The sequence below is a fragment of the Cetorhinus maximus genome, chromosome 19, assembly GCF_964194155.1.
Source record: "Cetorhinus maximus chromosome 19, sCetMax3.hap1.1, whole genome shotgun sequence".
Taxonomy (NCBI): domain Eukaryota; kingdom Metazoa; phylum Chordata; class Chondrichthyes; order Lamniformes; family Cetorhinidae; genus Cetorhinus; species Cetorhinus maximus.
In genome coordinates, this window is record NC_135897.1 from 27517811 (window position 1) to 27544908 (window position 27098).

Sequence of the window (27098 nt, forward strand, 5' to 3'; positions counted from 1 at the left end):
CAGCTATGAGTGGTGATCTGCACCTGCCCGCCTCCAGTCCTCGCACGCTCTTTGCACTAATCAGTGCTTGTCTCTCATTTTCAGGAGAAGAAAGACCGTAACACGTGCTTGAGCCTCCTTGCTATGGAAAGATATACCGTGTGGTACCTAATGTGATGTAGGCAGCATGTGTCCAAGGTGGGGTTTGGCGGGGTGGGGAACAGGCCTAGCATCTTCATGTGAGTGTTCGGCAGCAGTGGGGTGAGGAGGCACGGGAGCCCTGATATGTCCCACTCTGGTTGGGGTGGGCTGGGAGGAGGAGCAGCAGAGGCCCCTTCTCACACCTGAGGGGCCTGATGTCTCACCAGCGTCACACCATCTCTGCCAGGCAGACACCAGCGCAGATACTAGCACCTCGGTGGGAATTAGAACATCGGCTGACGTCCCGAGGCACAGTGGTGAGGGCACTTCACAGTTGCTGGAGGAGCTGGCAGAGACAGAGTGTGCCCATGGCGCCAGCAGTCGGAGGACGTCAGGGGACCAGGCATATGCTCAGTCGGTGCCTGATGATGTGCCTTCTGGAGTCGTCCGTGACGCAGCAGGGGCAGGAAATGTGGTCGGGTGTGCGGGAGTGTCTGGGGGAGATACATGAGGCTATGCTTGGCTTAGTCTCCATGGTGGAGGAGTCTATGCGGACGATCGCTGAAGCAATGAGCCACATGTCCGAGCGCCATGTGTCCTCCATGGAGAAAGTGGCGACTCTCGTGGAGAGGCTCCTCCAGGAGACCTGTCAGGGCTTCCCGGGGATGCGCTCTGACCAGCAAGCCCTCACATCAGCATTGACCTGAGCTGGTCACTGGCCAGTGTGGGAGATGGTCTGGGCATCAAGTTTCCCAGCTCGGTGCCCTTCCATCCAGGTTGAGCAGGGAGTTCCGAAGCAACCTCACATCGGCGCAGCAGCTGCCTGTCGTCTCTGTGGGCACCCCTTAGGGCACTCCGGATGAGGGTGGCAGCTCCTCCAGTGACCGTAGGATCCAGTGAGGCTGCGACGACTGGGGAGATGGCAGCTGTGGAACTGGCAGCTCCCTCTCAGGCGGGGCCAGCACAGGCTCCACGGGCCAGAGGACGACCGCCAAGGTCATCGAGGCCAACAGGACAGCAGTGTCAGCAGGCTGGCTCAGATGCCACTCTGAGCGATGGGGCAGCACCAAGGGCGGCATCAAGACGCAGCACCCGGAAATGAAAACATAAGGCACCTTAGGCACACCACGGGTTTTTCACTGGTGCTTTTGTGTTGGCCCGAGATGCGGTCCTTATGATTTGTTCTGATTTGTAACACTATTGTCTTTTTTTTTTTTGCATAACTTTGTTTGCTTGACATATTAAATTCAGATATGTCACCGTGACTGAGAGTGCCTCTTTCCTTCTGCATGTGGATGGTTTCCAAAAATGTAATGAGTGCTTTGTTGGACATTCAGCTTTATTAACAAGGCCCTTAGTTACTGTTCCCAGCCTGGCAGATTTTGCACTTAGGTGTTGAGTATCGAGCCTACCCTAGATTTTGCCCTGGAGGTCCATCTGTGATGTGCTAGCTGAAGGTTCGTTGGATTAAAGCCTCCCAGGTATCCCTGCCTCCCTACATTATGCCCGGGTCAACGTCTACCCCCTCAGAATTTCCCTGTGCATGCTCATCCTTGGACTCACTGCTGGACTCATCATGTGCAGCCGTAGCCACTGCGTCTACGTCTCCATCATCCACTGCATCCCCCCTTTCCAGCGCAAGATTTTGGAGAGCGCAGCATGCAACCACTATCACCGATACAAAATCTGGGGGGTACTGGAGTACGCCCCCTGAGCGGTCCAGGCATCGAAAGCACATCTTGAGAAGACCGATGGTTCTCTCCACCACAGCCCTTGTGGAGGCGTGGCTCCTATTGTACCGCTGCTCAGCTTCTGTTCTTGGACAGCGGAGAGGCGTCATGAGCCACCTTCTGAGGGGATAGCCCTTGTCACCCAGCAGCCACCCATCAAGCCAGGCTGGAGCACTGAAAAGCCCCGGCACCTGGGAGTGCCTGAGGATATAGGCGTTGTGGGAGCTGCCTGGGTACCTTGTACAGACTTGTAAAATCAGTATCCTGTGATCACACACTATCTGCCCGTTCATGGAGTGGAAGCCCTTTCCTGTTGACGAAGGCACTGTGCTCACCTGCTGGCACCTTGATGGCCACATGTGAGCAGCCTATTGCACCCTGGATGCGGGGGAAGCCAGCAATGGCCACGAAGCCTCTGGCTCGCTGTGTCTGGCTTGCCTGGTCCCAACGGAAGTGGATGAAGGTCAGTGCACTGCTGAACAGAGTGTCTGTAACCTGCTTGACACAAGTATTGACAGCTGTTTGGGAGACCCCACAAAGCTCTTTGTTCAGCCGAAAAGTCCAGTTTAAAAATAAGAAATAGCAATAAGGGTATATTTTATAAAAATATACAGGATTAGGTTTTGTTCTGTCACACGGCCTTTACTCTCTGGAGCAGCTCAGACACAGGTCGATGCTAGTTCTGGCCTGGTCTGACCCTTCTGTTTCTTTTCTTCTCTCTTCTGTGAACTTGTACACCTGTGTACTGGATTGTTTAGGAGAGCCTTTTTTATCCCTCTACTAGCTCTGGAATTCAGGATTTCTCCCACCGTATTTGGTAAAAGCAATTGACTCAGGACAATCAATAAGACCAATACACCATTTGCAGTTGCAGCAATAAACCATCGATACACAATCACTAGCTACACCCTGAACTACAGTTCAAGAAGTCTAAGGCATGCAAACGATTTGGAGTTTGAATTGTTCTTTGGTAATGCCTTTGATAAAACAATGGGCCAAATCGTCCAGTCTCCAAATCGCTGGAGATAGATGTATGACTGAGATGCATGTTGGGACCCTGTGGAAGTCCCGAAGTGTAGAACTCCGTGGGAATTGTCCGGGAAGTTTCAACTTCTGATGGGCAACGCCCCTGCTCCCCTGGAGCCTCCATGAATGTCTCCGATTTTGAGTTAGAGCTGGAGAGTTGGGACAGATTCGGTGTATTTATCTGAATAGTTACCCAGGAAATGTCAGATAGATTAAAACCTAGTGTAACTCCTTGGTGACTACAAAACTAACCCTCAATCGCTCACACTGACATTCTGACTACCTCCCCTGACTACCCCCACCGCCCCCGACCCCTGCCCCCCACCCACCTCCAGGAACCACAAACTAAACAGCAGCCCCCCGACTACCCCCTGTCCCTTCCCATAGAACCATAGAAAAGTTAGGCACAGAAAGAGACCATTCAGCTGACCGTGTCTGCACCGGCCAAAAAAGAAAAAATTTAAAAACTAGCCGCCCATTCTGATTTCACCTTCCTACACCCAGCCCGTAGCCTTACAGGTTACAGCACTTCAGGTGCAGATCCAGGTACCTTTTTAAATGAGTTGAGGATTTCTGCCTCCACCACAAAACCAGATAGCGAATTCCAAACGCCCACCACCCTCTGGGTGAAGAAGTCTTTCCTTATGTGCCCTCTAATCTTTTACCAATCACCTTAAATCTGTGCCCCTGGTAATTGACCTCCCCGCTGGGGTAAACAGGGCATCACTGTCTACTCAACCTAGGCCCCTTATAATCTTGTACACCTCAATTAGGTCCATCCCTCAGCTTCCTCAGTTCCAAGGAAACAACCCCAGCCTATCCAATCTTTCCTCATAGCTGCAACTTTCAAGCCCTGGCAATGTTCTTGTAAATCTCCTCTGTACTCTCTCCAGAGCAACTATGTCCTTCCTGTAATGTGGCAACCAGACTGTACACAAAATTCCAGCTGTGACCTAACCAGCGTTTTATACAGTTCCATCATTACATCCCTGCTTTTGTATCCAATACCTCATCCAATAAAGGAAAGCATTCCATGTGCTTTCTTTACCACCTTGTCCACCTGTCCTGGCACCTTCAGGCACCTGTGGACACGCACTCCAAGGTCTCTCACTTCCTCTACCCTTCCCAATCTCTTCCCACTAATTGTGTATTCCCTAGCTTTGTTTGCCTTCCCCAAATGCATTACCTTAGACTTCTCTGGATTGAATTTCGTCTGCCACTTTTCCGCCCACTCAACCAAGCCATTGTTATCATCGTGGAGATAACAGCTTTCCTCTTCGCTAGCAACTACACAGCTTTGTGTCGTCTGCAAATTTCCCAATCATGCCACTCACGTTCCCAGGGAACCCCTCCCACCCCAACTGCAACCCCCCCCTCCCCATTCTGCAACCGCCCAACTGCCCCTCCACCCTCCGGGAAACCCTCCCCTGACAACCTGACTGCATGCTCACCTGACCATCCGTCTACAACCCATGCTCTTCTCTCCCCCACCCACCCAAGTATACCCCTGATCTGACTGTCCACTCGCCCACCTAACCCCACCCAACCCACCTTACCGCCCTACCCTTCCGGTCAGTTGCACCTCCCCTCGCCTATTCACTCATTTATTCACTCATTCTCATTTGCCTTAACTCACTCATTCTCATTCTCGCACATATTTGTTCACTCTCTCAATCGCATTCAAACTTACCATATGGCAGCTAATGCCTTCAAAGGGGCTGGTTTCATCTTCCCCCAATACTACTGCAATCCAGTGGCATTCCCCAGGGAACGCTGTGATCTGCATATCTGCGACAATCAGGTTCGGAAAACCCCGGTAGAAATGTGGAGCAGCATCGGGTAGGGCAAATTTGTAGATGCAGCTGCAATCTGGTGATTATTGCCATTCTCTGGAAAATCCAGCCCAATTACAATCAGAGTTTAGCAATATAGTCAAAAATTAGTCATTTCGGATTGCCCTTTTCTTGTCTCTTATTGTTGAACTGAACATTCCACTGAGAGACTCAATCATGTTAAACTGTTTTAATTTCCATTCAATCATTCTGGAGTGTTCTAACTTCTGACCCTTTGTATCCATAAATGTCTAGTTTCATGCAAAATGTTATCCCTAATCACTGTGTGACTTGCTTTATTTATGCTTAACTTAATCGATGCAAACAGCATTTTGCACATTAGCAGTTAACTCTTTGCTTACCAAAAGCCATGCAAACATTTATTAAGTACAGTACCTAAAATTCAAAGTACAAGGAAAATATATAAAAACCCATATTTCTTCCATGAGGGAGTGCTGCAATGTTGGAGGTGCCATCTTTTGGATGAGAAGTTAAACCAAAGTCCACTCTGCCCTCTTGGGTGAATGTAACAGATCGTATGGCACTGTATTGAAGAAGGGGAGGGGAGTTATTCCTGGTGTCCTGGCCAATTATTTATCCCTCAAACAACAACACACAAACATATTATCTGGTCAATATCATGTTGCTGTTTGTGGGAGCTTGCAGTGCGCAAATTGGCTGCTGCACTTCCTACATTAGAAAAGTGACTACACTTCAAATGTATTTCATTGGCTGTAAAGCATTTTGAGACATTCAGTGGTCGTGAAAGGCATCATAGGAGTATTTCTTTTCATACACCTGTTCAAGATGGAGAACCTCCACAGGTTTTGCTTTAAATCTCAAAGCAAGGAATTATGGTGTTTTTTTTTTGGTTGCATCAGTGACATGAAGTGTGGCATGTAGCTTAATTTGAAGAATGACAACAGGAAGATCTAAAATGAATAATCTCAGTGTTACCATTGTATCTCAATTGGAAAGCTTAGCAAGCAAAATGTTACTTGTGTGTCTTTCTAGATTATGGACCAGGCTTTGTTGTTGGGAGCTTCCTTTTTCAATCAATGTGGGCATGAACTAACTATTTCTCCATTTTGTCTGACTCCATTCCCTTTGAATTGAGATATTGAAAACATTCTGTCCCTTTGGTGTTAAAATCTGAATAGTCTTCCAGTATTTTAGGATAATTTCTCTAACCTGGACCTGAATGATATAGAGCTTGACCTTTTTGACATCCTGGACCTCGTAGATACTAAATAAATGAAAATTCTTCTCTAAGAATTCATTAAATTACCTAATGCATGAGGAGATGTTGTTGTAAGAGTAGAGGATATGCAAAATTACTGAAATGTACATTTTGCTGAATTCTTGAAAATTGTTCAGTTATTCCACTAGTGAATTTTTTCTGTTGCCAGCTTCCAACCAAAATAAATATTACTGGGATAATCAGTTTATTTCAAAATGTATATACCCATTTTTCCCCTGCATGGATAAGTTTTGCCTTTTAAATCCCTCTGTCTTACTGATCTATCCGTAACTTTTCCTTGCCCTATTTTCTTCCGTGTCCTGTTGGGGTGTAGCCGCACTTATGATGTGCCTTGGTAAATTTTGTATGCTATTGAATCTACTGCATAAGGGTGAGATTATTTTAAATAGTGATTTTCTTTTAAATGTTGGGTGAGTATTTCAGTATCCAGACTTGCTAGTTATACAGTGGGAAGAACAAAGCAACTTTTCATTATTGTACAAATGCACATTGCATGCTACTCATAGTATAATCTTTGTTTTCTTTCTTTTGGTAGGATTTTACAGTGTTTGGAGGAAGTTTGTCAGGAGCTCATGCTCAGAAGATCTGTAAGGTAAAGGAATAAATGAGTGGAAGCGACACTCAGTTTGAGGGCAGATCATTCAATAATGCCTGAGTGGGCCCTTGTTGATGGAGATGTAACTTATGTTTGGGGCTGACTTCAACTGCAGAGAAGACATACAGGATGGTATTCTTTTAAACTGATATATTAGACATGTCAAAGCAAAATATTTTAATTCTTTTATAGGTTTACTAGGATAGTGACAGCAAAATAATGTAGATGCTGGAAATCTGAAATAAGAATAGAAATGCTGGAAATACTCAGTAGATCTGGCAGCATTTGTGGAAAGCAAAACAGTTAACATTTCAGACCAATTACCTTCAGAAGTAATGAAAGGTCATTGAACAGAAAAGTTAACTATGTTTCTCTCCACAGAAGTCGGAACTTAGTCTTGTTAAGTTAAGGGTGGTGTAACACACATGATCTTTTGGGCCTCATTCTTTAGTTGCCCTATTTACAATTCCTTTCTCTTCCCAATCACCATTTACTAAGATAGCCCACATCCACTTGCTTAATATATCTGCTGCACGTTTCTGTAGTTTGTTTTTAAAAGGCTTAATGTAGTTAAGTTGCCCCATACAGTACGAGGGAACCACTGACATTATTTGTCTAACTTAATAAATATATTGCCCTAGTATAACCACTGAATACAAGAGGATGGAAATATTTTTGGCTACCAATTTTAAATGCATCGATTTAATAAATGTTACTTGTGTGTCTTTCTAGATTATGGACCAGGCTTTGTTGGTGGGAGCTCCTGTCATAGGACTAAATGACTCCGGAGGAGCACGTATTCAGGAAGGTGTAGAGTCCTTAGCTGGTTATGCCGACATTTTCTTGGTAAGACTGAAAGGATTTTTCACACTATTAAAGTACTTTTAGCGGTTTTTAAATTTGGTTTTAGATTATATTTCGAGTGGGGGGGGGGTGGGGAGAAGAAAACAGTAACTTGTATTTATTAAATTTTTGTTCCGCCTTCAAAAGTACACTTTGAACAATATTAAGTGTACGATCGAAGGCATATGCATGCAGGTTCTGCTTACCTGCAATTCTGACAGATTCGTCATTTGTAAATACAAAAATTATTGTCATATTATCTTCTATTTAGAGCTAATTACCTATTTTCACCCGTTCTCTGAGCTCAGATTTTTAAAATATTTTTTCCCAGGATTTGAGTGTCACAGGCAAGACTATTCTTTTTTGCCCATCCTTAGTTTCCCTTGAGAAGGTCGTGGTGGACATTTTTAAATGCTATTGCTCATTTCTTCAAGCTCCTTCTAGAGATATTTAGGTGATGTACTTGCAGGTTTCTGCTAGTGCTGCTCTGCAACCACTCACTCGAGTGGTCTGGGTAACCTTTCGTTTTTGTTCCTCTGAATTAACACCAAATCAACCCTGAATGGTCCAGGCTAAAACTTAACGAAATACAGGAGGAAATTTTTTTGTCCTTTTTAAATTTATTATTCAGTCGTGGGATGCTGGTGTAGCTGACAAGGCCAACATTTTTGATCATTACAACAACTGAGTGGCTTGCTAGGTCATTTCAGAGTGCAGTTAAGAGACAATCACATTGCAGAGGGTGTGGAGTCACAAATAACAAACAGACCAAACTGGGTATGGGCGATAGATCATTTTCCTAAAGGACATCAGTGAACTGGTTGGATGCAACAATCTGGTAGTTTCATGATCACCACAGCCAGTACCAGCTTTGTATTCGAGATTTATTTAATTAACTGAATTTAAATTCCTAACTACTGTAGTGGGATTTGAATTTGTTCTCCAGGTTATTAGCTCTTTTCTTTATTCATTCACAGGAGGTGGGCTTTGCTGGCTGGGCCAGCATTTAATGCCGATCCCTAATTGCCTTTGATAAGATTGTGGTGAGTTGCCTTCTTGAACCGCTGCAGTCCATGTGGTGTAGGTACACCCACATTGCTGTTAGGAAGGGAGTTCCAGGGTTTTGACCCAGCAACAGTGGAGGAACGGCGATATTTTTCCAAGTCAGGATGGTATGATTTGGAAGGGAACTTCCAGGTGGTGGTGTTCCCACCTAGCTGCTGCCCTTGTCCTTCTAGATGGTAGGGGTCGTGGGTTTGGAAGGTGCTGTCTAAGGAGCCTTGGTGAATTCCTGCAGTGCATCTTGTAGATGGTACACACTGCTGCTACTGCGTGTCAGTGGTGGAGGGATTGAATGTTTGTGGATGTGGTGCCAATCAAGTGGGCTGCTTTGTTCTGGATGGTGTCAAGCTTCTTGAGTGATGTGGGAGCTGCACTCATCCAGGCAAGTGGGGGGTATTCCATCACACTCCTGACTTGTGCCTTGTAGATGGTGGGCAGGCTTTGGGGATTCAGGAGGTGAGTTACTCGTTGCAGGATTTCTAGCCCCTGATTTGCTCTCGTAGCCACAGTATTTATATGGCTAGTCCAGTTCAGTTTCTGGTCAATGGTAACCCCCCCAGGATGTTGATAGTGGGGGTTTCAGTGATGGTAATGCCATTGAACGTCATGGGGCGATGGTTAGATTCTCTCTTGTTGGAGATGGTCATTGCCTGACACTTGTGTGGCACAAATGTTAGTTGCCACTTGTCAGTCCAAGCCTGGAGATCATCCAGGTCTGCTGCATTTGGACATGGACTGCTTCAGTATCTGAGGAGTCGTGAATGCTGCTGAACATTGTGCAATTAACAGCGAACATTCCTACTTCTGGCCTTATCTCTAGATTAGCAATTCAGTAATATAATCACTATGTTACCACACTCATACTGTGAATCGCGATGTGGAAATACTACCACTTTTAAAATATGACAAATGCAAAATATCAGAACCTTTTTGCAAATAGTGTAATGATGTATACTCTGCTACCAGAGTAAAGTTATTTTGAGGCATGAAATTTAGCACATACTAGTGGATGTCCCATGGCATTGTTTGTCCTAGTCAGATGATACATGGTTCAATAAGGACAGACATGTTACATAATGTAATATAGAACGTATTCTGCTAGTAATGTGGTTGTGTCGTTTCGGCTACAAAATACATTTGTTAAATAAACAGAGCTTCAGGTGATTTTAGAATTTAATTATTTGGTTGGGAAATTTTGCAAATTGAATGCAGAGCCTTGGGTGATTCAGTTTAATAGGTCAAGGAACTTTGCAAGCTCTAACAAAAACTGCAGCGATTCAAGGAGGCAGCTCACCACCACCTTCTCAAGGGCAACTAGGGATGGGCAATGAATGCTGACTTTGTCAGCGATACCCACATCCATTCATGAATGGAAAAAAAACATTGAAACGTGTTGGTCACTTAAAGGCTCTATTTGAGAAATGCAGTGTGTTTCAGGATTGTCTTCCTTAAACATCGCGTGATGCCTACGTGTGTTGACATAGCACTTTCAAAAATGAATAAATGCTAATAAATAATTTCCCTCTCCAAAAAAAGCAAAATTTCTAAGAGTGGGTTGGTGCAGCCTATCTGTGGAGGCTATTGTCAGTGCTGCTCTATGGTTCGCTTTTGCAGGAAGGAATTTTCTTTGTAACTGTTCTCTTTCCATCTGCCAAATGACAGCCTGGCAAACCAACCATTTAGAATAATGTTTTGACCACGTTTTTGTTTTGATGAGCTTTGACCTACATCAAAACATCTTTGGTGTTGTCATGTGGATGTGCTTTTTGAAGGTATGATTTCTGTTTTCTTCACTGGCTGGATTTTAAACTGGAACCCTGTATAGACAATTATGTTTTCTTGAAAGAAACAGCCCAAATAGGCTAAGCTGATACGAAGCACAATTTCACATTCCACAAAGGTGGAATGAAGACAGACAATCAACCCCCAAGGGAGCACGAAAGACCCCATCTCCTGACAATTCACACCACACTGAGACTCTGCAAACCTTTCTGAGATGAGGCATCAAAATTCAGTTACCTGTTCTGAAACAATAACTGCAGCATACATGAACTAATCAAGCCCCTCTGGAATATACAACCAGCAAGGTATTTTAAGGGAATCCCTGTCAAGCAGGAGTGAAAAGAACAATGGTGTACTGAAACAGGCTATTGGTGCCTTCTCTCTCTTTCACTCTCTGGAAGTACTGCACTAGTTTGTAAATGACCACCCTGAGAAGAAAACGGCTGCAAACCAAGATCTTTTAAAATGTGGAAATCTGCCCCAGGAGAACAGCTAAGTTAAACGGCCACAACTTTTAAATCACTGCATTGAGATCAATCGAGGAACAGCTAACCGTATACTCTATTTTTTCTTTCATGGACTGTAAAATCCTTATAAGCCTATCCTCTTAATCTGCCATCTGTACCTGTTTGTGCGTGGGCCCACATAAATGTGTGTGACTGCATGAATGGTGTAGCATTTTTCTTTTTTTTAAGCTTGGGAATAGTTTCAATAAACTTAGCTCTTTCTTTGTTTAACCTAAGAAAACCTGTCTGAGTAATTCTGTACAACCTTAACACGCAAATAGCGGGACGCTTTCAGAATTGGAAAAGTACGTCCTCTCAAAAAAACAAACCCTGTTACCATCAAAGGAGGAGTGGGAGAATAGGAGAGTCATTTCATCCCTGCTCACCTCATCATAGCTGTGTCTATGAAATTAATATACTTTTTGGTTTTGTTATGCAATTTATATATTAAGAAAGTCACTTCAAAATTTGCAACCATTTTTAAATATATAAAAATTACAGAAATTCTGATTAGCTAATTTTCATGTCCTGGTGATGCACTCAATTTATGGATAGATAAAACTGATTTAATCAACTACCGTAATGAAATAATCTTTCCAGAAGTGTTAGACTGTTGCATGGATTGTGCTTAATTTATCTTCCTGCAGGATAGATGGCTTGGCTTATTTTTGGACAGGTTTGCCAACACAATAGTAAAGGAGATGTTTTTAATATGTTACAGAGAAACGTACTGACCTCGGGAGTCATTCCTCAGATATCCCTTATTATGGGCCCTTGTGCTGGTGGTGCTGTCTACTCGCCTGCTTTAACAGACTTTACATTTATGGTGAAGGTAATGTACATTAGTTTGTGATTCAACAAAAAAAATCCCTTTGCTATTTTTTGTGCCTTTAGTAGCCAGGACATCATATCAAATGTTTCTAGATGCAATATTTTTTCTTGGAATACCAAGATGATTACCGAAAGTCATTTTGGGGTTTGTGAAACAAATTTGTTTTCTGTGCCATTTTATACACAACATAATGGTACTGGCATTGCAACTTAGCATTCTGAAGGGAAATTGTGTTATCTGGGGTAGTCACTGATTTTATTTTCCTGTAAACTGTTCTGGCTCCTTTGTGAATATTAGAATGTGCTAAGCGGTTTAGAAGAAGGATCATTGAAATAAATGTGCTTTAGAGCAAGTAATTATCTGAAGATTTGTAAGTTTTTCTTTTGAAATGAAGTAGACCACAATTTCATGGGCAAAATTTTCCCCCCGTTGGGGAAGCTTAAGAACGGGCGCGCGGAGACGTGCTCCCATTTTACGTGGGTAGGCCAATTAAGGCCCATCCAGCGTGACATCTGCCAGGAAGCGCTATGCGCTCCCTGTGCAGGCGAGGGGGGGGGGGATTCCCTGAGCCCTGCGCCCGAAAGAGCCCACTCATCTCCCTGAGGCTAAGTGCTGCCTCAGGGAGATCAGCTGTACAATAAAAAATCGGAAAAATAGAGAAAAAAAAATTTCCCTGACATGTTCCCTCATGTGACACTGTCACATGAGTTGGGACATGTCCATCACTTTTAAATACACTTTAATTACATTTTTAAAAACCTACATGAAACCTCACCCCGCCTGTGGATGAGGTTTCATGCTTTTTCTAATGCCTGCCAGGGCTCCTGGCCTGCCCACCAACATTAAGGTTGGATGGACAGGTCCATTAATTAGTTTCATGATTCTGGGAGCTGATTCTGTTGAACCCCCGCCTACCTGAAAATTTAAATGGGTGGGGTGACATCGGGAGTTCCGCCCGACGTCATCCCGCGTCATTTAACGCGTCGATGAGCAGGTCCCGCCCCCCGCTCACTGACCGGGAAATCCTGGCCCATGACCTTTTGAAAGGCAAACATGGTTTTGCTAGGGTGTCTAAGTTGTTTGAATTGGTGGATGCTAATGTAGGAGCAGGAGAGAAAATAATTAATGAAAAGTCAAAAAGAGCCAATTTGAAGAAAATTTCAGCATTTCAGTTGACTTCCCCGTTTTTTCTGCCCTCGCCCCCCCGCCAAATCCCTGCTTCAGGTGGGTGAACGACTTAGTTTAAACAGTATTGTTTGTATTTGTTAAAACTCATTTGCCAATCTTTGATACCTGAGAAAATACAAATAATTTGTTTGTACCAACCTTTCACAAGGTTGGGTCTGTGCAGGGTATGTTGGTGAAGGAGCTGAATTAAATCAGCAAGCACAACCTTAGACACCATCCACATTAACACATGAAGAATAGTTACTATGCGGCTAGGTGACAAGCTGCTGATGCCCATGCTGCTGTACCCCAGCAAGAATCACTGTCTTAAGTTGAAAAGGGATGAAAATTGGAGAAGTGGGAAATTAAGGGTCATAGATAAAATTGCCTCAGCTCCAACCTCAACTCTTATGAAATAAGAGCATCAAATGCTAATATAAATAAATCACTTGCATTTTCCCACCCTGAGATTTACAAATAGCTTTTTAATGATTTTGACAGTACCTATAGACCAAGAAATTTAAAAAAAGGAAAAAGAGAACACGAAAGCAAACTAGCAAGCTTCTATTGGTATGTAAAAAGGAGATTGGTGAAAGCAAGCGTTGTTCCCATAGAGACAGCGTTTGGCGAAATTATAAAGGTGAATATGGAACATCAGAGAAATGAAACAAATACTTCTACCATGAAGGTAGATACACAGAAAACATTCCAGAAATATTGGGGACCCAGGAGTATTGAGATGGAAGGACTTACAGAAATTAGTATTGGTAAGGATTTAATACTGGAGAAATTAATGGGACTAAATGCCGACAAATACTTTAAACTCAACAGTCTGCATTGTAAGGTTTTAAAGGAGATGACTACAGAAATGGTCGATACACTGGTTTTGATCTTCCAGAATTCTCTAGATGGACCCTGCGCGTTGGCAGGTAGCAAATGTAAGCCTTCCAAAAAAGGGAGAAGAAAAAATGGGAAACATCAATAGTAGGGAAAATGCTAGAATTCATTGTTAGCGATGTGATTACGGATTTATGAAAATAAAATCTAGCTTGTTAAATCTATTGGAGTTTTTTGAGGTTGTAACTAGCTGGTTAGATGAGGGGGAACCAATGAATATAGTGTATTTGGATTTTCAAAAGGCCTTCAATAAGATGTTACACTAGAGGTTATTACACAAAATTAGGTCTCATGGGATTGGAGATGATACAAGACCACTGATTGAGAATTGATAAACAGACAGATAACAGTGAATAGGAATGAACCGGTTATTTTCGGGTTGACAGGCTGTAACTAGTTGGGTTATATAAGGATTACTACTTGGAAGTCAGTTATATCAATGACTAAGATGAGGGAACTGAGTGTAACCTATCCACGTTTGCTGATAGCACAAAGCTAGGAGGGAAAATAGCTGTGAGGAGGATACAAAGGGATATAGATGGTTTAAGTGTGCAAGAACGTGACAGGTTAAAAATACTGTGAAGAATTGTGAATTTATCCACTTTGGAAGGAAAAAGAAAAGCAGAATAATATGTAAAAGGTGGGAAACTTGGAAATGTTGGTATTGGGAGGGACCTCCATATCCTTGTATACAAATCATAGAAAGTTAACATCCACATACAGCAAGCAATTATGGAAGTGAGTGGTATGTTCTTTATTTTTAAAAAATTGAGTACAAGAATAAAGAAGCATCAGTGCCATTATATAGAAACTTTGTGAGACCAGGAATACTACAGTTTTGGTCTCCTCAGCTAAGGAAGGATATACTTGCCTTGGAGGGAATGCAAAAAAGCATTCGCTAGACTGATTCCTGGGGTGAGGGGACTCTCTATAAGAAGAAGTCGAGTAGCCTAGCCCTGTATTTCCTAGGTGAGGTGAGAGTGACTGTCCTTGACATCGAGGCAGCATGTGGCCAAATGTGGCATTAAGGACCCCTAGCAAAACTGGTGTCAATGGAAATCAAGGGGAAAACTCTCCACTGGTTGGAGTCATACCTAGCACAAAGGAAGATGGTTGTGGTTGTTGGAGGTCAATCCTTTCAGTTCCAGGACATCACTGCAGGAGTTCCTCAGGGCAGTGTCCGAGGCCCAACCATCTTCAGCTGCTTTACCAACGACCTTCCTTCCATCATAAGGTGAGAAGTGGGGATGTTCGCTGATGATTGTATAATGTTCAGCACCATTCATGACTCCTCAGATACTGAAGCAGTCCATGTCCAAATGCAGCAAGACCTTAACAATATCCAGGCTTGGGCTGACAAGTGGCAACTAATATTCATGCCACACAAGTGGGAGAATCTAACCATCACCTCATGACATTCAATGGCATTACCATCACTGAATCCCCCCACTGTCAACATTTTGGGGGTTACCATTGATCAGAAACTGAACTGGACTAGCCATATAGATACTGTGACTACAAGAGCAGGTCAGAGGCTAGGAATCCTGCAGCGAGTGACTCCCCAAAGCCTGTCCACCATCTACAAGGCACAAGTCAGGAGTGTGATGGAATACTGCCCACATGTCTGGATGAGTGCAGCTCCAACAGCACTCAAAAAGCTTGACACCATCCAGGATAATGCTGCCCGCTTGATTGGCACCCCACTCACAAACATTCACTCCCTCCACCAGCGACAAACAGTAGCAGCAATGTTTACCATCTACAAGATGCACTGCAGAAATTCACCAAGCCTCCTTAGACAGCACCTACCAAACCCACGACCGCTACCATCTAGAAGGATAAGAGTAGCAGACACATGGGAACACCACCACATGGAAGTTCCCCTCCAAGACGCTCACCATCCTGACTTGGAAATATATTCCAGTTCCTTCACTGCCACTGGCTCAAAATCCTGGATGGCCCTCCCTAACAGCACTGTTGGTGTACCTACACCATATGGACTGCAGCGATTCAAGAAAGCAGCTCACCACCACTTTCTCAAGGGCAATTAAGGATGGCCTAGCCAGCGACACCCACATCCTGAAAATGAATAAAAATGAATGAGAGGTGATCTCATTAAAACAAAAAATCCTTAGGAGATGCTGGGAGAATGTTTTCCCTGGCTCGGGAGTCTAAAATTAAGGATTCCAGTCTCAGAATAAGGCGTCAGCCATTTAGGGCTGAGATAAGAATTGTTTTCACTTAAAGGGTGTGTATATTTGGGATTCTCTATCCCAGAGTTCTGTGGATGTTCAGTTTATTCAAGATAAAGATTGATAGGCTCTTGGATATGAAGGGAATCAAGTGCAATCAAATAATGCAAGAAAATGGTGTTGAGGTAGAAGATCAGCCATGATCTTAGTGAATGATGGAGCGAGATCAAAGATCCAAATGGCCGACACCTTCTATTTCTGGGTGTTGGAATATGGGTTAGCATGGATCGAAGCTCTTTCATACTAGTCATTGACCATGTATCTTTTCGAGCGTTGCGATTTGTCAACATTGGTTACTTATGCATAACAAATATGCTGTGTTAGTCACAAACAGAAACAAAAAATGCTGACTCAGAGTCATACAGACTGTCTTTCTCTTCACAGATGCTGTCAGATCTGCTGAGTTTTTCCAGCATTCTTTGTTTTTGTCTCAGATTTCCAGCATCTGCAGTATTTTGCCTTTATGTTGTGTTAGTCCTTGGATTTTTGAGATTCTGTGGAGCGTAGAAGGAAAGCAAGTGTCTGCTTTCGTATGCAAAACATTCTTGCGTAATGTACTGGTTTTACTACTTTTGCATAATCTAATTACTGCACAAAATAGTAGGAATTTAATTTAAATGACAGGTCAGGTAGAGAGATTTAGGAACCAGCAATGCTTTGTGAAAATGCAGGGTAAATTGCAATCTGCATTTGAGCATTAGCTTAATATTTGATTGCAAAAGCAGTATCTGGGATTATTCCTGGTTCCACTGATCTGCATTATTGAAGTTCTTCTCCAGCTCTTTATTTTTACACTCCAGACTTGCGATGCTGACTTGCTCATAAATGTTAACATGGGACTGCTGCAATGACGGTCTGTGGTGCAAGTTTTTACTTTACAGCTTTGAGTCCATTGTCCAGGATTGGACTGTGATGCTGAACCAGAAGTATATTTTTTTTAAACAAAGTAAGATGTGTGATAATACAGTATCAGTGGGAGGTGCTCTTATTACCTAGCCTCTATTTTAAAGACTGTCAGTATATTTATACAGCATTTTCTTTTTATCAAGAGTTGACAATAATTAGATTAGTATTTTGGTTTTGTTTCATGTTGCAGGATACCTCTTATTTGTTCATCACTGGCCCTGATGTGGTGAAATCTGTTACAAATGAGGATGTGACTCAGGAAGATCTCGGTGGTGCTAAAACACACACTGCAGTCTCAGGTTAGTTTGCATTCATTTATAGAGGAAATCTTTTTACTAGGCATATACTTTAAAGTGTCAACCTGACATTGGGTGATCTGTATTTTGGGCCTGAAAAAAACTGAATTTTTGGTTGCCATTTATTTTACTTGGGTATTGGGGTTATCTCATCCTCTTAAATTCAAATCTTATTTCAGCTGGATATAGATTCTGGTTTTAATTTTATATAATATAAATTTGTTCAGTGGATAATGAGCTGTGATTTGTGTGACTCTATACCATACGACAGTGTTTCTTAAATTTTTCCCTGGTATGACCCCATTTAATGCCTCAGACTTCCATGACACCAGAGTGAAAATTTGGCAAGGAGTACGAGAGCTGTTGAGCAGGGAGAAAGGCTTCAATTGCTTTGGGATGGGGGGGAGAGAAGGCTTCAATTGCTGTGGGAGCAGGGAAGGCTTCAGTTAACGAGGGTTTCTCCAAAAAAACACCTACCTTTTCAGAAAACTTCCTTTTGCAGCAGCAATCTGGCCTCAGAGTAGTCCATAAGCCCATGCCCACCAATAGAAAAAAATCATGAGGATTTAAAGGGGCCTCTCAGCTGTCAGAAATCAGTCTAAGCTCCAGGGCCTTGTTGCCTCTGAGCTTGCGACCCCAAAATCTCGTATTGCAATCTCACTGGGGGTTGCAACCCACAGTTTGGGAAGCTATGCCATACCACCGTATCAGTGACAGATTAGAAAGGACAATCAGGGTATGGCAGAGATACTGAACAAGCACGTCACATCGGTGGCAATGATACAATCACCCTTAGTCACTGGATTTCAGGGAGGAAGAAAAGGGGAAACTCAGCTGCTGATTGCAACATGTAATAGGTTTTCAGTCAGGGATTCTCCTATTCTTGGAGACCTTGCACTTTGAGATAATATAACCTGGCATTCATGAGGAGGTTATGGAGATTCATGAGGATGTCAGATTTCTATCCTTTGTTGTCTTAATAGTATGGTGCTGTAAGCTAGTAATCTTTTCTACATTAAAAGCGCAGTTTTCACATGAGTAGCTGTTATTGTCTTTTGAAACTTAGGGTGAGGATCCACAGGAGTGTGCCAGCATTTGTACAGATTCCCAATCTGAGTTTTGAGATCGCATGCCCAATGACTGCGTCTGTTACTCATTTTTGATTTACAAACATGTCTGTTAGGCCTATATCATACAGTCATAATGCCTAATGCAACTTAATTCAGTCATTTCTGACCTACCAGGAGCTGTATAACCTCTTGAGAAAGGGAAAAAACCAAAATGAAAAATTTCCAAGGGAAAAACTCTGGATAATTCCTCTCTCTCTCAAGCGATCAAAATTCTTTGAAACTCCATTGACCCTGACTCATAACTGCCTGTTCCTTGATATCAGCTCCACTCCAGCCAGAAATATGTGTAGCTCTCTTGAACATATACAATGCATGAGCAGACAACCTGTTCCACAGGTCTACAGCACTATTCTCTGAGAAAAGGTTTGATTAACATCCAACCTATTGCTGCCCTTGTCTAATTTGGAAACAACCTATCCAGTTGAAATAATTTGTCCACACTGATGCAGCCTAATTCGTCCATTGTTTCATGAACCTCTATCAGATCACCCAAGTCTTATGTCTAAAATAGAGCACCAGCTCTTTAAGCCTATCTGGGTAGCTAAGATGGTTTAAACTGGAAATTAATCTTGTGGCCCTCTTCTAAGCCATTTTCAAAGCCTCTGAGCCCCCTACCACGTGGGGGCACCAAGACTGGACACTGTTCTAAATAAGGCCTAAGCAAGCTCTTGTACAAGAACAAAATGGCATGTTTATTTAGTGATGAATTGTTCTCTGAATGTAACCTAGCACTCTGTTTGATAGAGATTTAGCTTCTCAGCAGTGGTCAATAACTGTATAATTTTATATCAATTCGTATATATTTCACCACTTTCAATTCCGTTCCCTGTAGGATGCATTATTTAGCATTAGACCTTTCTTTTCCAGAAACCATATTAGCTGTCTCTAATTATGCCCTCTCTAAGTGGCCATATAGGTTATTTATTATGATGTCTTTAAGCATCTTACCTATTACTGAAGTCAAACTAATGACCTGTAGTTACCTGATACTGCCTTATCACACTTATTCAAAATTGGAACTCCAGATTGATATCCTCCCAGCCAGGGAACCAGTTCCTGATTCCACTAAGCTGTTAAAGGTATGGGCAAGGTACATAACACGTCCGTTTGTATTTTTCACCCAGGCTGGTAGTCGGATCTATTTAATGTTCCTTATTCTATCTAAGAAGGCATACTCATCTATTTTCATATTAACAGTTGTACTGTTAACTGCTGTCAATTGAGTATCATTTTCATGAGTCAAGACTTGATCAGTATCTCTGTCATACTCTTGACAGTCCTTTCTGATCTGTGCTGGATAATCTTTCAATGGACCAATAGTCTTTGAAGGTATTGACTTGTAAGATAGTGAAAAAGGCTTTTCCCACTGCTACCAGAATTGTCCACCATTCTTTTTTCATTAACAGCTTTTGTTTCCTATCATTGCACATGGTGCATGTCTTTGTTTATTTGGGAATTATCTGTGATGAAAATATTATTGTATAAGTCACATCTGTCTCTGTGCATGATCCATCTGTTTACTAATCAAAATGCAATTTGGATTCAAGTTAGTCACATGTGGCTCATGTCTAATCTATCAAGCAGCACTATTCTAAAGAGAGGGAAGAAAAAACCTGGGCGGGAGGTGTATGATTTTATGTAAGCTTTGTTTTCTTGGAAAGAAAACCTTTAATGTGAGATTGCACAAGGCATTAAAAATTGAAAATGGCTTTACTTTCAGAGTTCCTTATGTTATATCCAAAATTGGTTTAATTACCGCCTCATAATCAATCACAAAGACACTGCAGAATGACGAGATTTTGATTATTTCGTTAATTTTAAATCAGTTGTCTGGATGTTTGAGCATAAAATGTTAAATTATTGTCATAAAGCTGAGGCACCCAGGGCTGAGTTCAGATCAGACCACTCAATTGCTGTCTCTTATTCTGCTATTGCGTATGAAAACCTTCCTCTAAATAATACATGTACCATAAAATTGGTGAAACATTGTGGAGATGTTCCAGCACTTTTATTGCTTTTTCTGGTGCTTCCTCACCTCACTTTAAGACAGTTTCCAATTGGACCCAGGACCATTCCTGTGGTTCTTTGTTATTTTGTTGGGAATAAGAAAACTTAATAATAATCATAAACACCTGCACTTGAGATTGCTACCAGCTAAGCCAGAAGGTGCACTAACTTGATGAATCACTCTTTTAAAAATCACACGTGCTGATCATAGCTCATTCTGTAATAGAGAAACAATATAGAATGGACATGTGTCTCTCAATATTAACAGATGGTAGTTCCCAAAGAATCTTGATCAATGGGATTGATGTAGCATCAATTTTATTCTGGTTTGATGTCATTGATTAGGTTGGTCCTATTATTAATACATAAAATGATCAGTTACAGATAAAATGATGGCATTATTGCCTTTGTGCTACAATGTCTTGATAGTGCAATAATAACCCTTATGAAGTATTACAAAGACGATGACATACAATTCTATTTATGTAGCAATGTAATTTGTCTTTTTAGTAATAGTAACTTTCTTTATTGTGAAGATTTAAGCACCAGATTTTTAGTAATATTAGTGTGTTTTTGCTGCAGGTGTTGCACACAAGGCTTTTGAAAATGATGTTGATGCCTTATTGAATTTGAGGGAGTTTTTTAATTTTATACCTCTGAATAATAAAGATCCTGCTCCTATTAGGGAATGTCAGGATCCATGGTAAGTAAAAGAATCAAGTTTCACACGACCCTACACTTCAATATAACGTCATGGAAGATTTAGTACACAACATTGGTTTGTAAAACTGATTTCACAACATCTAATTACAGTGATCCCACACACAATCCTCTGATATCTTGAATATGAATTATGGTTAATTTCCTGATGGAGAGTACATATGATTTGCATAAGTTAAATAGTTTTGCACCTAGATTACAGCTGCCACATTCCAGATATAAACAACAATTGGCCTTAAGGTGGAGCTGTGACCCTTTAGCAGTGAAATAGTTCATTGCATCGTATAATGTTCATATCCTTATAAAATTGCATATTGTTCAATTCCTCTGTGAGCCATGGGAAAATATGCCACTATATTAATGTTCAGAGATGCACAAGATGATGCAAGGGAGCATCAATGGTGGTCTGGCAAATATGGTTTGAAATGCCAGATATGTCGCATTTTACCCAGGGTGTAAATTATGTGACTAACCAAAGAGAAAATAGATTTCTAGTAAGATACGGAAAATAAAAATGCTGAGTTGGCATGGCTGCTTGCAGAGATCACTAAATGCACAGCAATTCTGCCAGGACCTTAATATTCACTCACCAAGGAATATGAAGGAAAGTCAGGTAAATGGTGTTGAAGTACAGATTAGCCATGATCTAACAGAATGGCAAAACAGGGCTGAAGGGCTGAGCGGTCTACTCCTGTTCTATGTAATTGTATGATTCGAGTAAAACTGGGAACTGAGGCTGGTTGTCTGATTCTGTCCCCTGACTTTTAGCCAGGGACACCTGAGACACGTTTTAGCTGCCTTTCTACTGCACTAGCTGGGATTACTAACTCAGCCCAGGGGGAATTTCTGGTCTGTATAGCTTACCTGCTGAGCCCTTGGACAAACCTGCCTCAATGTTTCTAATCATTCCACATCTGGCCAAGTGTTCTACATTTCTCATTTGACAACGTGTCAATACATTTTGCTTTACTCATAGTCACCTTTCATATATTTTTAGTTTTGCCTCCTCATTGCAGTGTGTGTGCAAGCTTTTAATTCCTGAATGCTAATCACAGTCCTCCTTTCAAACAGTACTGCAACTAAAAGAACTGAATTTTGAAGCAGTATGTTGCTGATGGTGTATGAAAAATGTTAATATTTTGAAAACTATTAAAGTTACTACACCTGTGCTTTTAGGAAGGCAGCTTGTTAAATGTAGCCCGTACTTAAGTTTTTAATAAAGACGTAATTCCACTGTCAGCTACAATTAAAATGTCTTAAGTACTAGCTTTTATTTTTAATTCATTTTATATTCATTATTTATCGCACGTTAAGAAATTGATCTGTCTAGAACATGGAGGGTTTGATGTTTACTCATATTAACATGTTGAAAGCCTTGTAATTGAGTTCACGGGTAGCTTTTTTTTAGGAACTGACTGGCCCATGGTAAAAGGTTGCCCTCTAGTGGCTGCTGGGAAAAATATTTCTCTGGTGTCTGAAGGCATGGTGCTTTCCCACCACTTACAAGGGAAAGGATGTCATCTAGTGGCCATTTGAGTTGTATACTTTCACCAGGTTGTGGCTGGAATTTTTGTAGAGACGACCCTTTTTAATTTTCTTTGAAACACAAAGAAATTTTTTTGTAACCTTGCATTTCTATGGATGCACACTGATTGTTCACAGGAAAGGAATAATATCTTGGTGGAAATTTGCTATTGCTCACAGGTGGAACCTGCCTATGATTCCAGCGGTTGACCTCCAGCAATTTAAAGCTGGGAGCAGCGTTAATTGCTTGAAGGCAAGATTTCTGCCCTCCAATTCAGGAGGAAGCCCTGCCTTAGAGAGCTGCGAGCCAATCAGATGACCAGCAGCTTTGTAGTCCAGGCAGCGCCAGCTGTTAGCAGTGGCTATGGTTGGGAATACAGGCAGTCCCACCCTGCCAAGAAGCCCAGGTAAGTCTGGGATAGGGGGTCTTAGTGATGGGAGATAAGAGGGAGGGGGCCTGGGTTCAAGAGACCAGGGTGTGGGTTAAATGGAGGGATGACTTTGGTTGAGGATGGGGCGGGGGCGGGGTTGGAGCAGAGTGCCTCTGGTGGGCTCAGAGGATTAACAAAGGAAGTTCTTTTCCTCCCTCCACCCCACCCGCCCTACCCCACTGCACAGCTAAAGCTGCCAGGCTTCTTCCGTGTTGTGGGTCTACCCCTGCTACAGGTAAAATACCGATGGGGGCAGCATGTGGCCCAGAAGTGGCCAGTAATTGGCTCAAGGATGGGTGGATCGCCCAATGCCTGCCCACTCCTGTAAAATTTTAAACAGATTGGGTAGGATGCAGGATGGCCACCTACTGAACTTCGCATGCCCCCCCACGTTTCAAATCCACCGAATGGAGAATATGAAATTCATCCCAGAGAGTAACAGTCACTTTAAAAAAAAATTTGCAAAGCCCATAACCTGCTTTATTCTTTTTTCCATTACTGCAAATGTTGTGGTACTAAAGTGTCAAGTAACTAAGATGGTGGCATTGTAATGAAGACAAAAGAGTTGCAGCTTCCCTTTGCCTTTCTAAGCGTTCTCTGACGGGCTCCAAGGCACTTGGCAGTGCCACATTGTGAACAGCAACCCAAATTCCCATTAAGCACTCTCTGATATTCCCGCCCTGTGTGCCTGCTGAGGACTAACCTTGCCAATCTTCTTCCTGTCTAACTCACCTCTCCCACTGCTGACCCTGTGGCATCTGCCAGCAGATCAGCTCTCAGCATTCCTCTATATATCTTCCTCCAGTGTGTCTGTTCACTTGTGAGCAAGGCCCTTACCATCTATGAACTTATTCTGGACCATTGCATCGACATCATGCCCTTAATGGAAACTTGGCCGAGGGGTAATGATACTTTTCCCACATTGATGACCGTGCCTTCAGTTGCTTGGGTCCCAAGCTCTGGGTTACCCTCCCTATACCTCTCCACTTGGCTTTCCTCCTTTAAGACTCTCCTTAAAACCTAACTCTTTGGCCAATTTTTTAGTCATTTGACCGAATACCTCCTTATGTGGTTTGGTGTCATGTTTTGTTTTGTAATGCCCCTATAAAGTGCCTTGCGTGGGATGTTTTATTATATTGAAGGTGCTATATAAATGTAACTTATTGTATTTTAAATATGTTCTTGTGCAAATAACAAATATCACAGTTGCTCCCTCCATCACCGATGCACAGTGACAGCAGTGCATACCATCTACAAGATATAGAAAGGTTAGATGGATTGGGCTGTATCCATTGGAGTTTAGAAGAATGAGTGGTGATCTTATTGAAACGTGTAGATCCTGAGTGGACTTGACAGGGTGGATGCTGAAAGGATGTTTCCCCTTGTGAGAGAAACTAGAACTAGGGACACAGTTTAAAAATAAGGCATCTCCCATTTAAGGTGGAGATAAGAATTTTTATTTTTCTGTGAGGGTAGTCTGCGGAATTCTCTTCCCCAGAGAGCAGTGAAAGCAGGGTCATTGAATATTTTTAAGGCTGAGTTAGATAGATTCTTGACTAACAAGGTTATAGGGGGTAGATAGGAAAGTAGGGGCCACAATTAGATCAGCCATGATCTTATTAAATGGGAGCAGGCTCAAGGAGTTGAATGGCCTATTCTTGCTCCTAATTCGTATGTTCATATGTATTGTCAGCACTAACCATGATGTGGTCCAGAATCATTCTAAATTGTAATCCAAAAGCATTCATTCAGGGTGATACACAAACCATTATTTGCTCATGCTGTGCTTCTTAGGTGGCAGTGCTTCCCTTGCTTTTTAATGAACTGAAGAGTGTCAAATTGGAACATTCCCTCTTAAAGTTAAGTCTAATAAGTTGATTAGGAAGGGAAGATCTAGTAACAAATTAAAACGGAATTAGTAAAAAATCATTATCTTGGATCACTTTTTAAAGACCTGAATTTTCTTGTTAAAGATTGTTGTTGAAAGGAGGGGCCAGTTGTTTGCAATCTCTTGAATCTATAATTCAATGTAAATCACAATAGTGAATATTTAGAAATGCATGAGTCAAATCAAGGACAGCCAACATGGAATTGTTAAAGGTAAGTTGTGTTAGCAACTTTAATAGAATTTTTCAAAGCAGCAACCAATTTGATAAAGGTTTTGGATGTTCAGAAGGAATTTAATAATGTATTTAATGTAGTTAAATGTGAGGCAAAACGAGGCTGGGAATGGACATGAAAGACCTAGGGTTGAAGTATTTAATTCTCTGAAAGTGGAAGTACATTTAGATGAAGCCTTAAAAAAAATTATTTTGGGTTTTATATAAAAAAGAGTACAAATGTAATGCCAAATTTGTACAAAACATTGGCTAGGCCACAGTAAGAGCACTGTGTGCAGTTTTGCCTGTCTCCTTCTCAAAAGGAAATTAATGCCATAGAGTGTACAATGTAGATCCACCAGGATTATACCAAGGATGGGAAACTAATTACAAAAAGAGACACTGGGACTATCTCCATTGAAGCAGCAAAGTTAATGAGGAAACTGTAGACTTTATAAAAAAAAAGTTATGAACAAAATGGTCCCTGAGAGATGAGAAGAGGAATTAGGAAAGAGCTATTTACAGGATTATTGAAAAATGGAATGCGATTGCACAGGGAGTAATTGAGTCAGTGACCATTGTACCTTTTGAGGGATAATTACAAAAATATTTGAAACAGATGATACTGTTTGGATGGGGATGGGGGCGGGGGCAAGGTTGGTGGGAGGCTAAGCGGGGCAGTGTGATTAATTTTAGATTTTAGTAGCAAAGAGCTAGAACTGCCATGATGGTTGAATGACCTCCCATGCTGTAAATCTCTGACTCTTAGACAAAATTGCTGTTGGCATGCTGTGCAGTGAGGAAAACCCTTGTGCAATATTTTATCCTTTTGAAGATGGTGGAGGATAATTGGGAAGGTGAATCGTTGAAGCATGATTAATTAATATTTCACTGTGTACATAGATGGTTGACAAATAGTAAGAAAGTAAAATTCTGTCCTTCTGCTGTTCATAAAGTGACCGGTTAGTGCCGAGCCTGGATACAGTGGTTCCTTTGGAATCTACAAAAGCATACGATATGTCGGAAATCGTCAGTGCGGTAAGATGTTTGATTTTAATTTCTCAGTATTCCCAGACATATAAAATCTACACCTAAAAAACAGTATGCAGGGTTGTTTGGCGAAGGGATTATGTGTTGTCAGATAGTCTCCATACCAAGGGAGAGGAGTTCCATATTATTACCTTTTCTGCACATTAGCAAATTGTAACTTTTTGAGGGACAGTTTTTCTACTACCCTTAATGTGAAGATGTGCTTCCTGACATCATTCCTGAACAGCCTAGCTTTGATTTTAAGATAATGCCCCTAGTTCTGGAGTCCCCCACCGGAGGAAATAGGTTAAATAGAGATAATCTTTTAAAGCAGCCCACTTGATCAGTACCACCTGATCAGTACCCCATCCACCACCGTAAACATTTATTCCCTCTACCAATGATGCACAATGGCAGCAATGTGTGCCATCTACAAGATGCACTGCAGTAACTCAAAGGCACCTTTGACAGTACCTTCCAAACCCACTACCTCTACCACCTAGAAGATCAAGGGCAGCAGGTGCAGGGAACACCAGTACTTGCAAGTTCCCCTCCAAGTCATACATCATCCTGACTTAGAACTATATCGCTGTTCCTTCACTGTCACTGGGTCAAAATTCTAGAACTCCCTAATAGCACTGTAGGCACACCTATATCAGATGGATTGCAGCAGTTCAAGAAAGTATCTCACCATCACCTTCTGAAGGGCATTAAGGATTGGGCAATAAATGCTGGCCTTGCGCGATGCTCACATCCCAAGATCAAATTTTTTAATTCTTTAGTCATTGTAAGCACATCAATTAGATTAAACCTTTAATCTTCTATATTCAAGCAAATACAATCCTAGATTGAGCAACTTGTCCTCATAATTTAACCTCACGTGTAAATGCACAAAGCGCAGTAAATAATATTGGTGGTCTGCAGGCACAAGTAGTCATATGGAGCTAAGCTATAGTGACTCAAGCAAGGAGAGGAATGGACACTAAAATTCCTGGCAACAATATATCCTGGAAATACAGGGAAAGGTTAAAAGAAGAGCTGGGGTGGGGCG

General features: G+C 42.0%; 1 protein-coding gene and 1 long non-coding RNA gene across 6 annotated transcripts in view; one reads left to right on the top strand and one right to left on the bottom strand.

Annotated features, from left to right (window-relative positions):
- pccb (propionyl-CoA carboxylase subunit beta) overlaps positions 1-27098 on the top strand; it is a 76533-nt gene that overhangs the window by 25346 nt on the left and 24089 nt on the right. For 3 of the 4 annotated variants that reach the window (XM_078563613.1, XM_078563612.1, XM_078563610.1), the window contains exons 4-9: positions 6505-6561; positions 7297-7410; positions 11479-11589; positions 17002-17110; positions 20827-20947; positions 25975-26056. In XM_078563613.1, coding sequence (XP_078419739.1) covers positions 6505-6561; positions 7297-7410; positions 11479-11589; positions 17002-17110; positions 20827-20947; positions 25975-26056 — 594 coding nt within the window. The remainder of the gene's footprint in view (positions 1-6504; positions 6562-7296; positions 7411-11478; positions 11590-17001; positions 17111-20826; positions 20948-25974; positions 26057-27098) is intronic. The other variant, XM_078563611.1, reaches the window with a different exon arrangement.
- LOC144693701 (uncharacterized) overlaps positions 16272-27098 on the bottom strand; it is a 35325-nt gene continuing 24498 nt past the window's right edge. For both annotated transcript variants that reach the window (XR_013579590.1, XR_013579588.1), the window contains one exon: positions 16272-16399. This is a non-coding gene — a long non-coding RNA (uncharacterized LOC144693701). The remainder of the gene's footprint in view (positions 16400-27098) is intronic.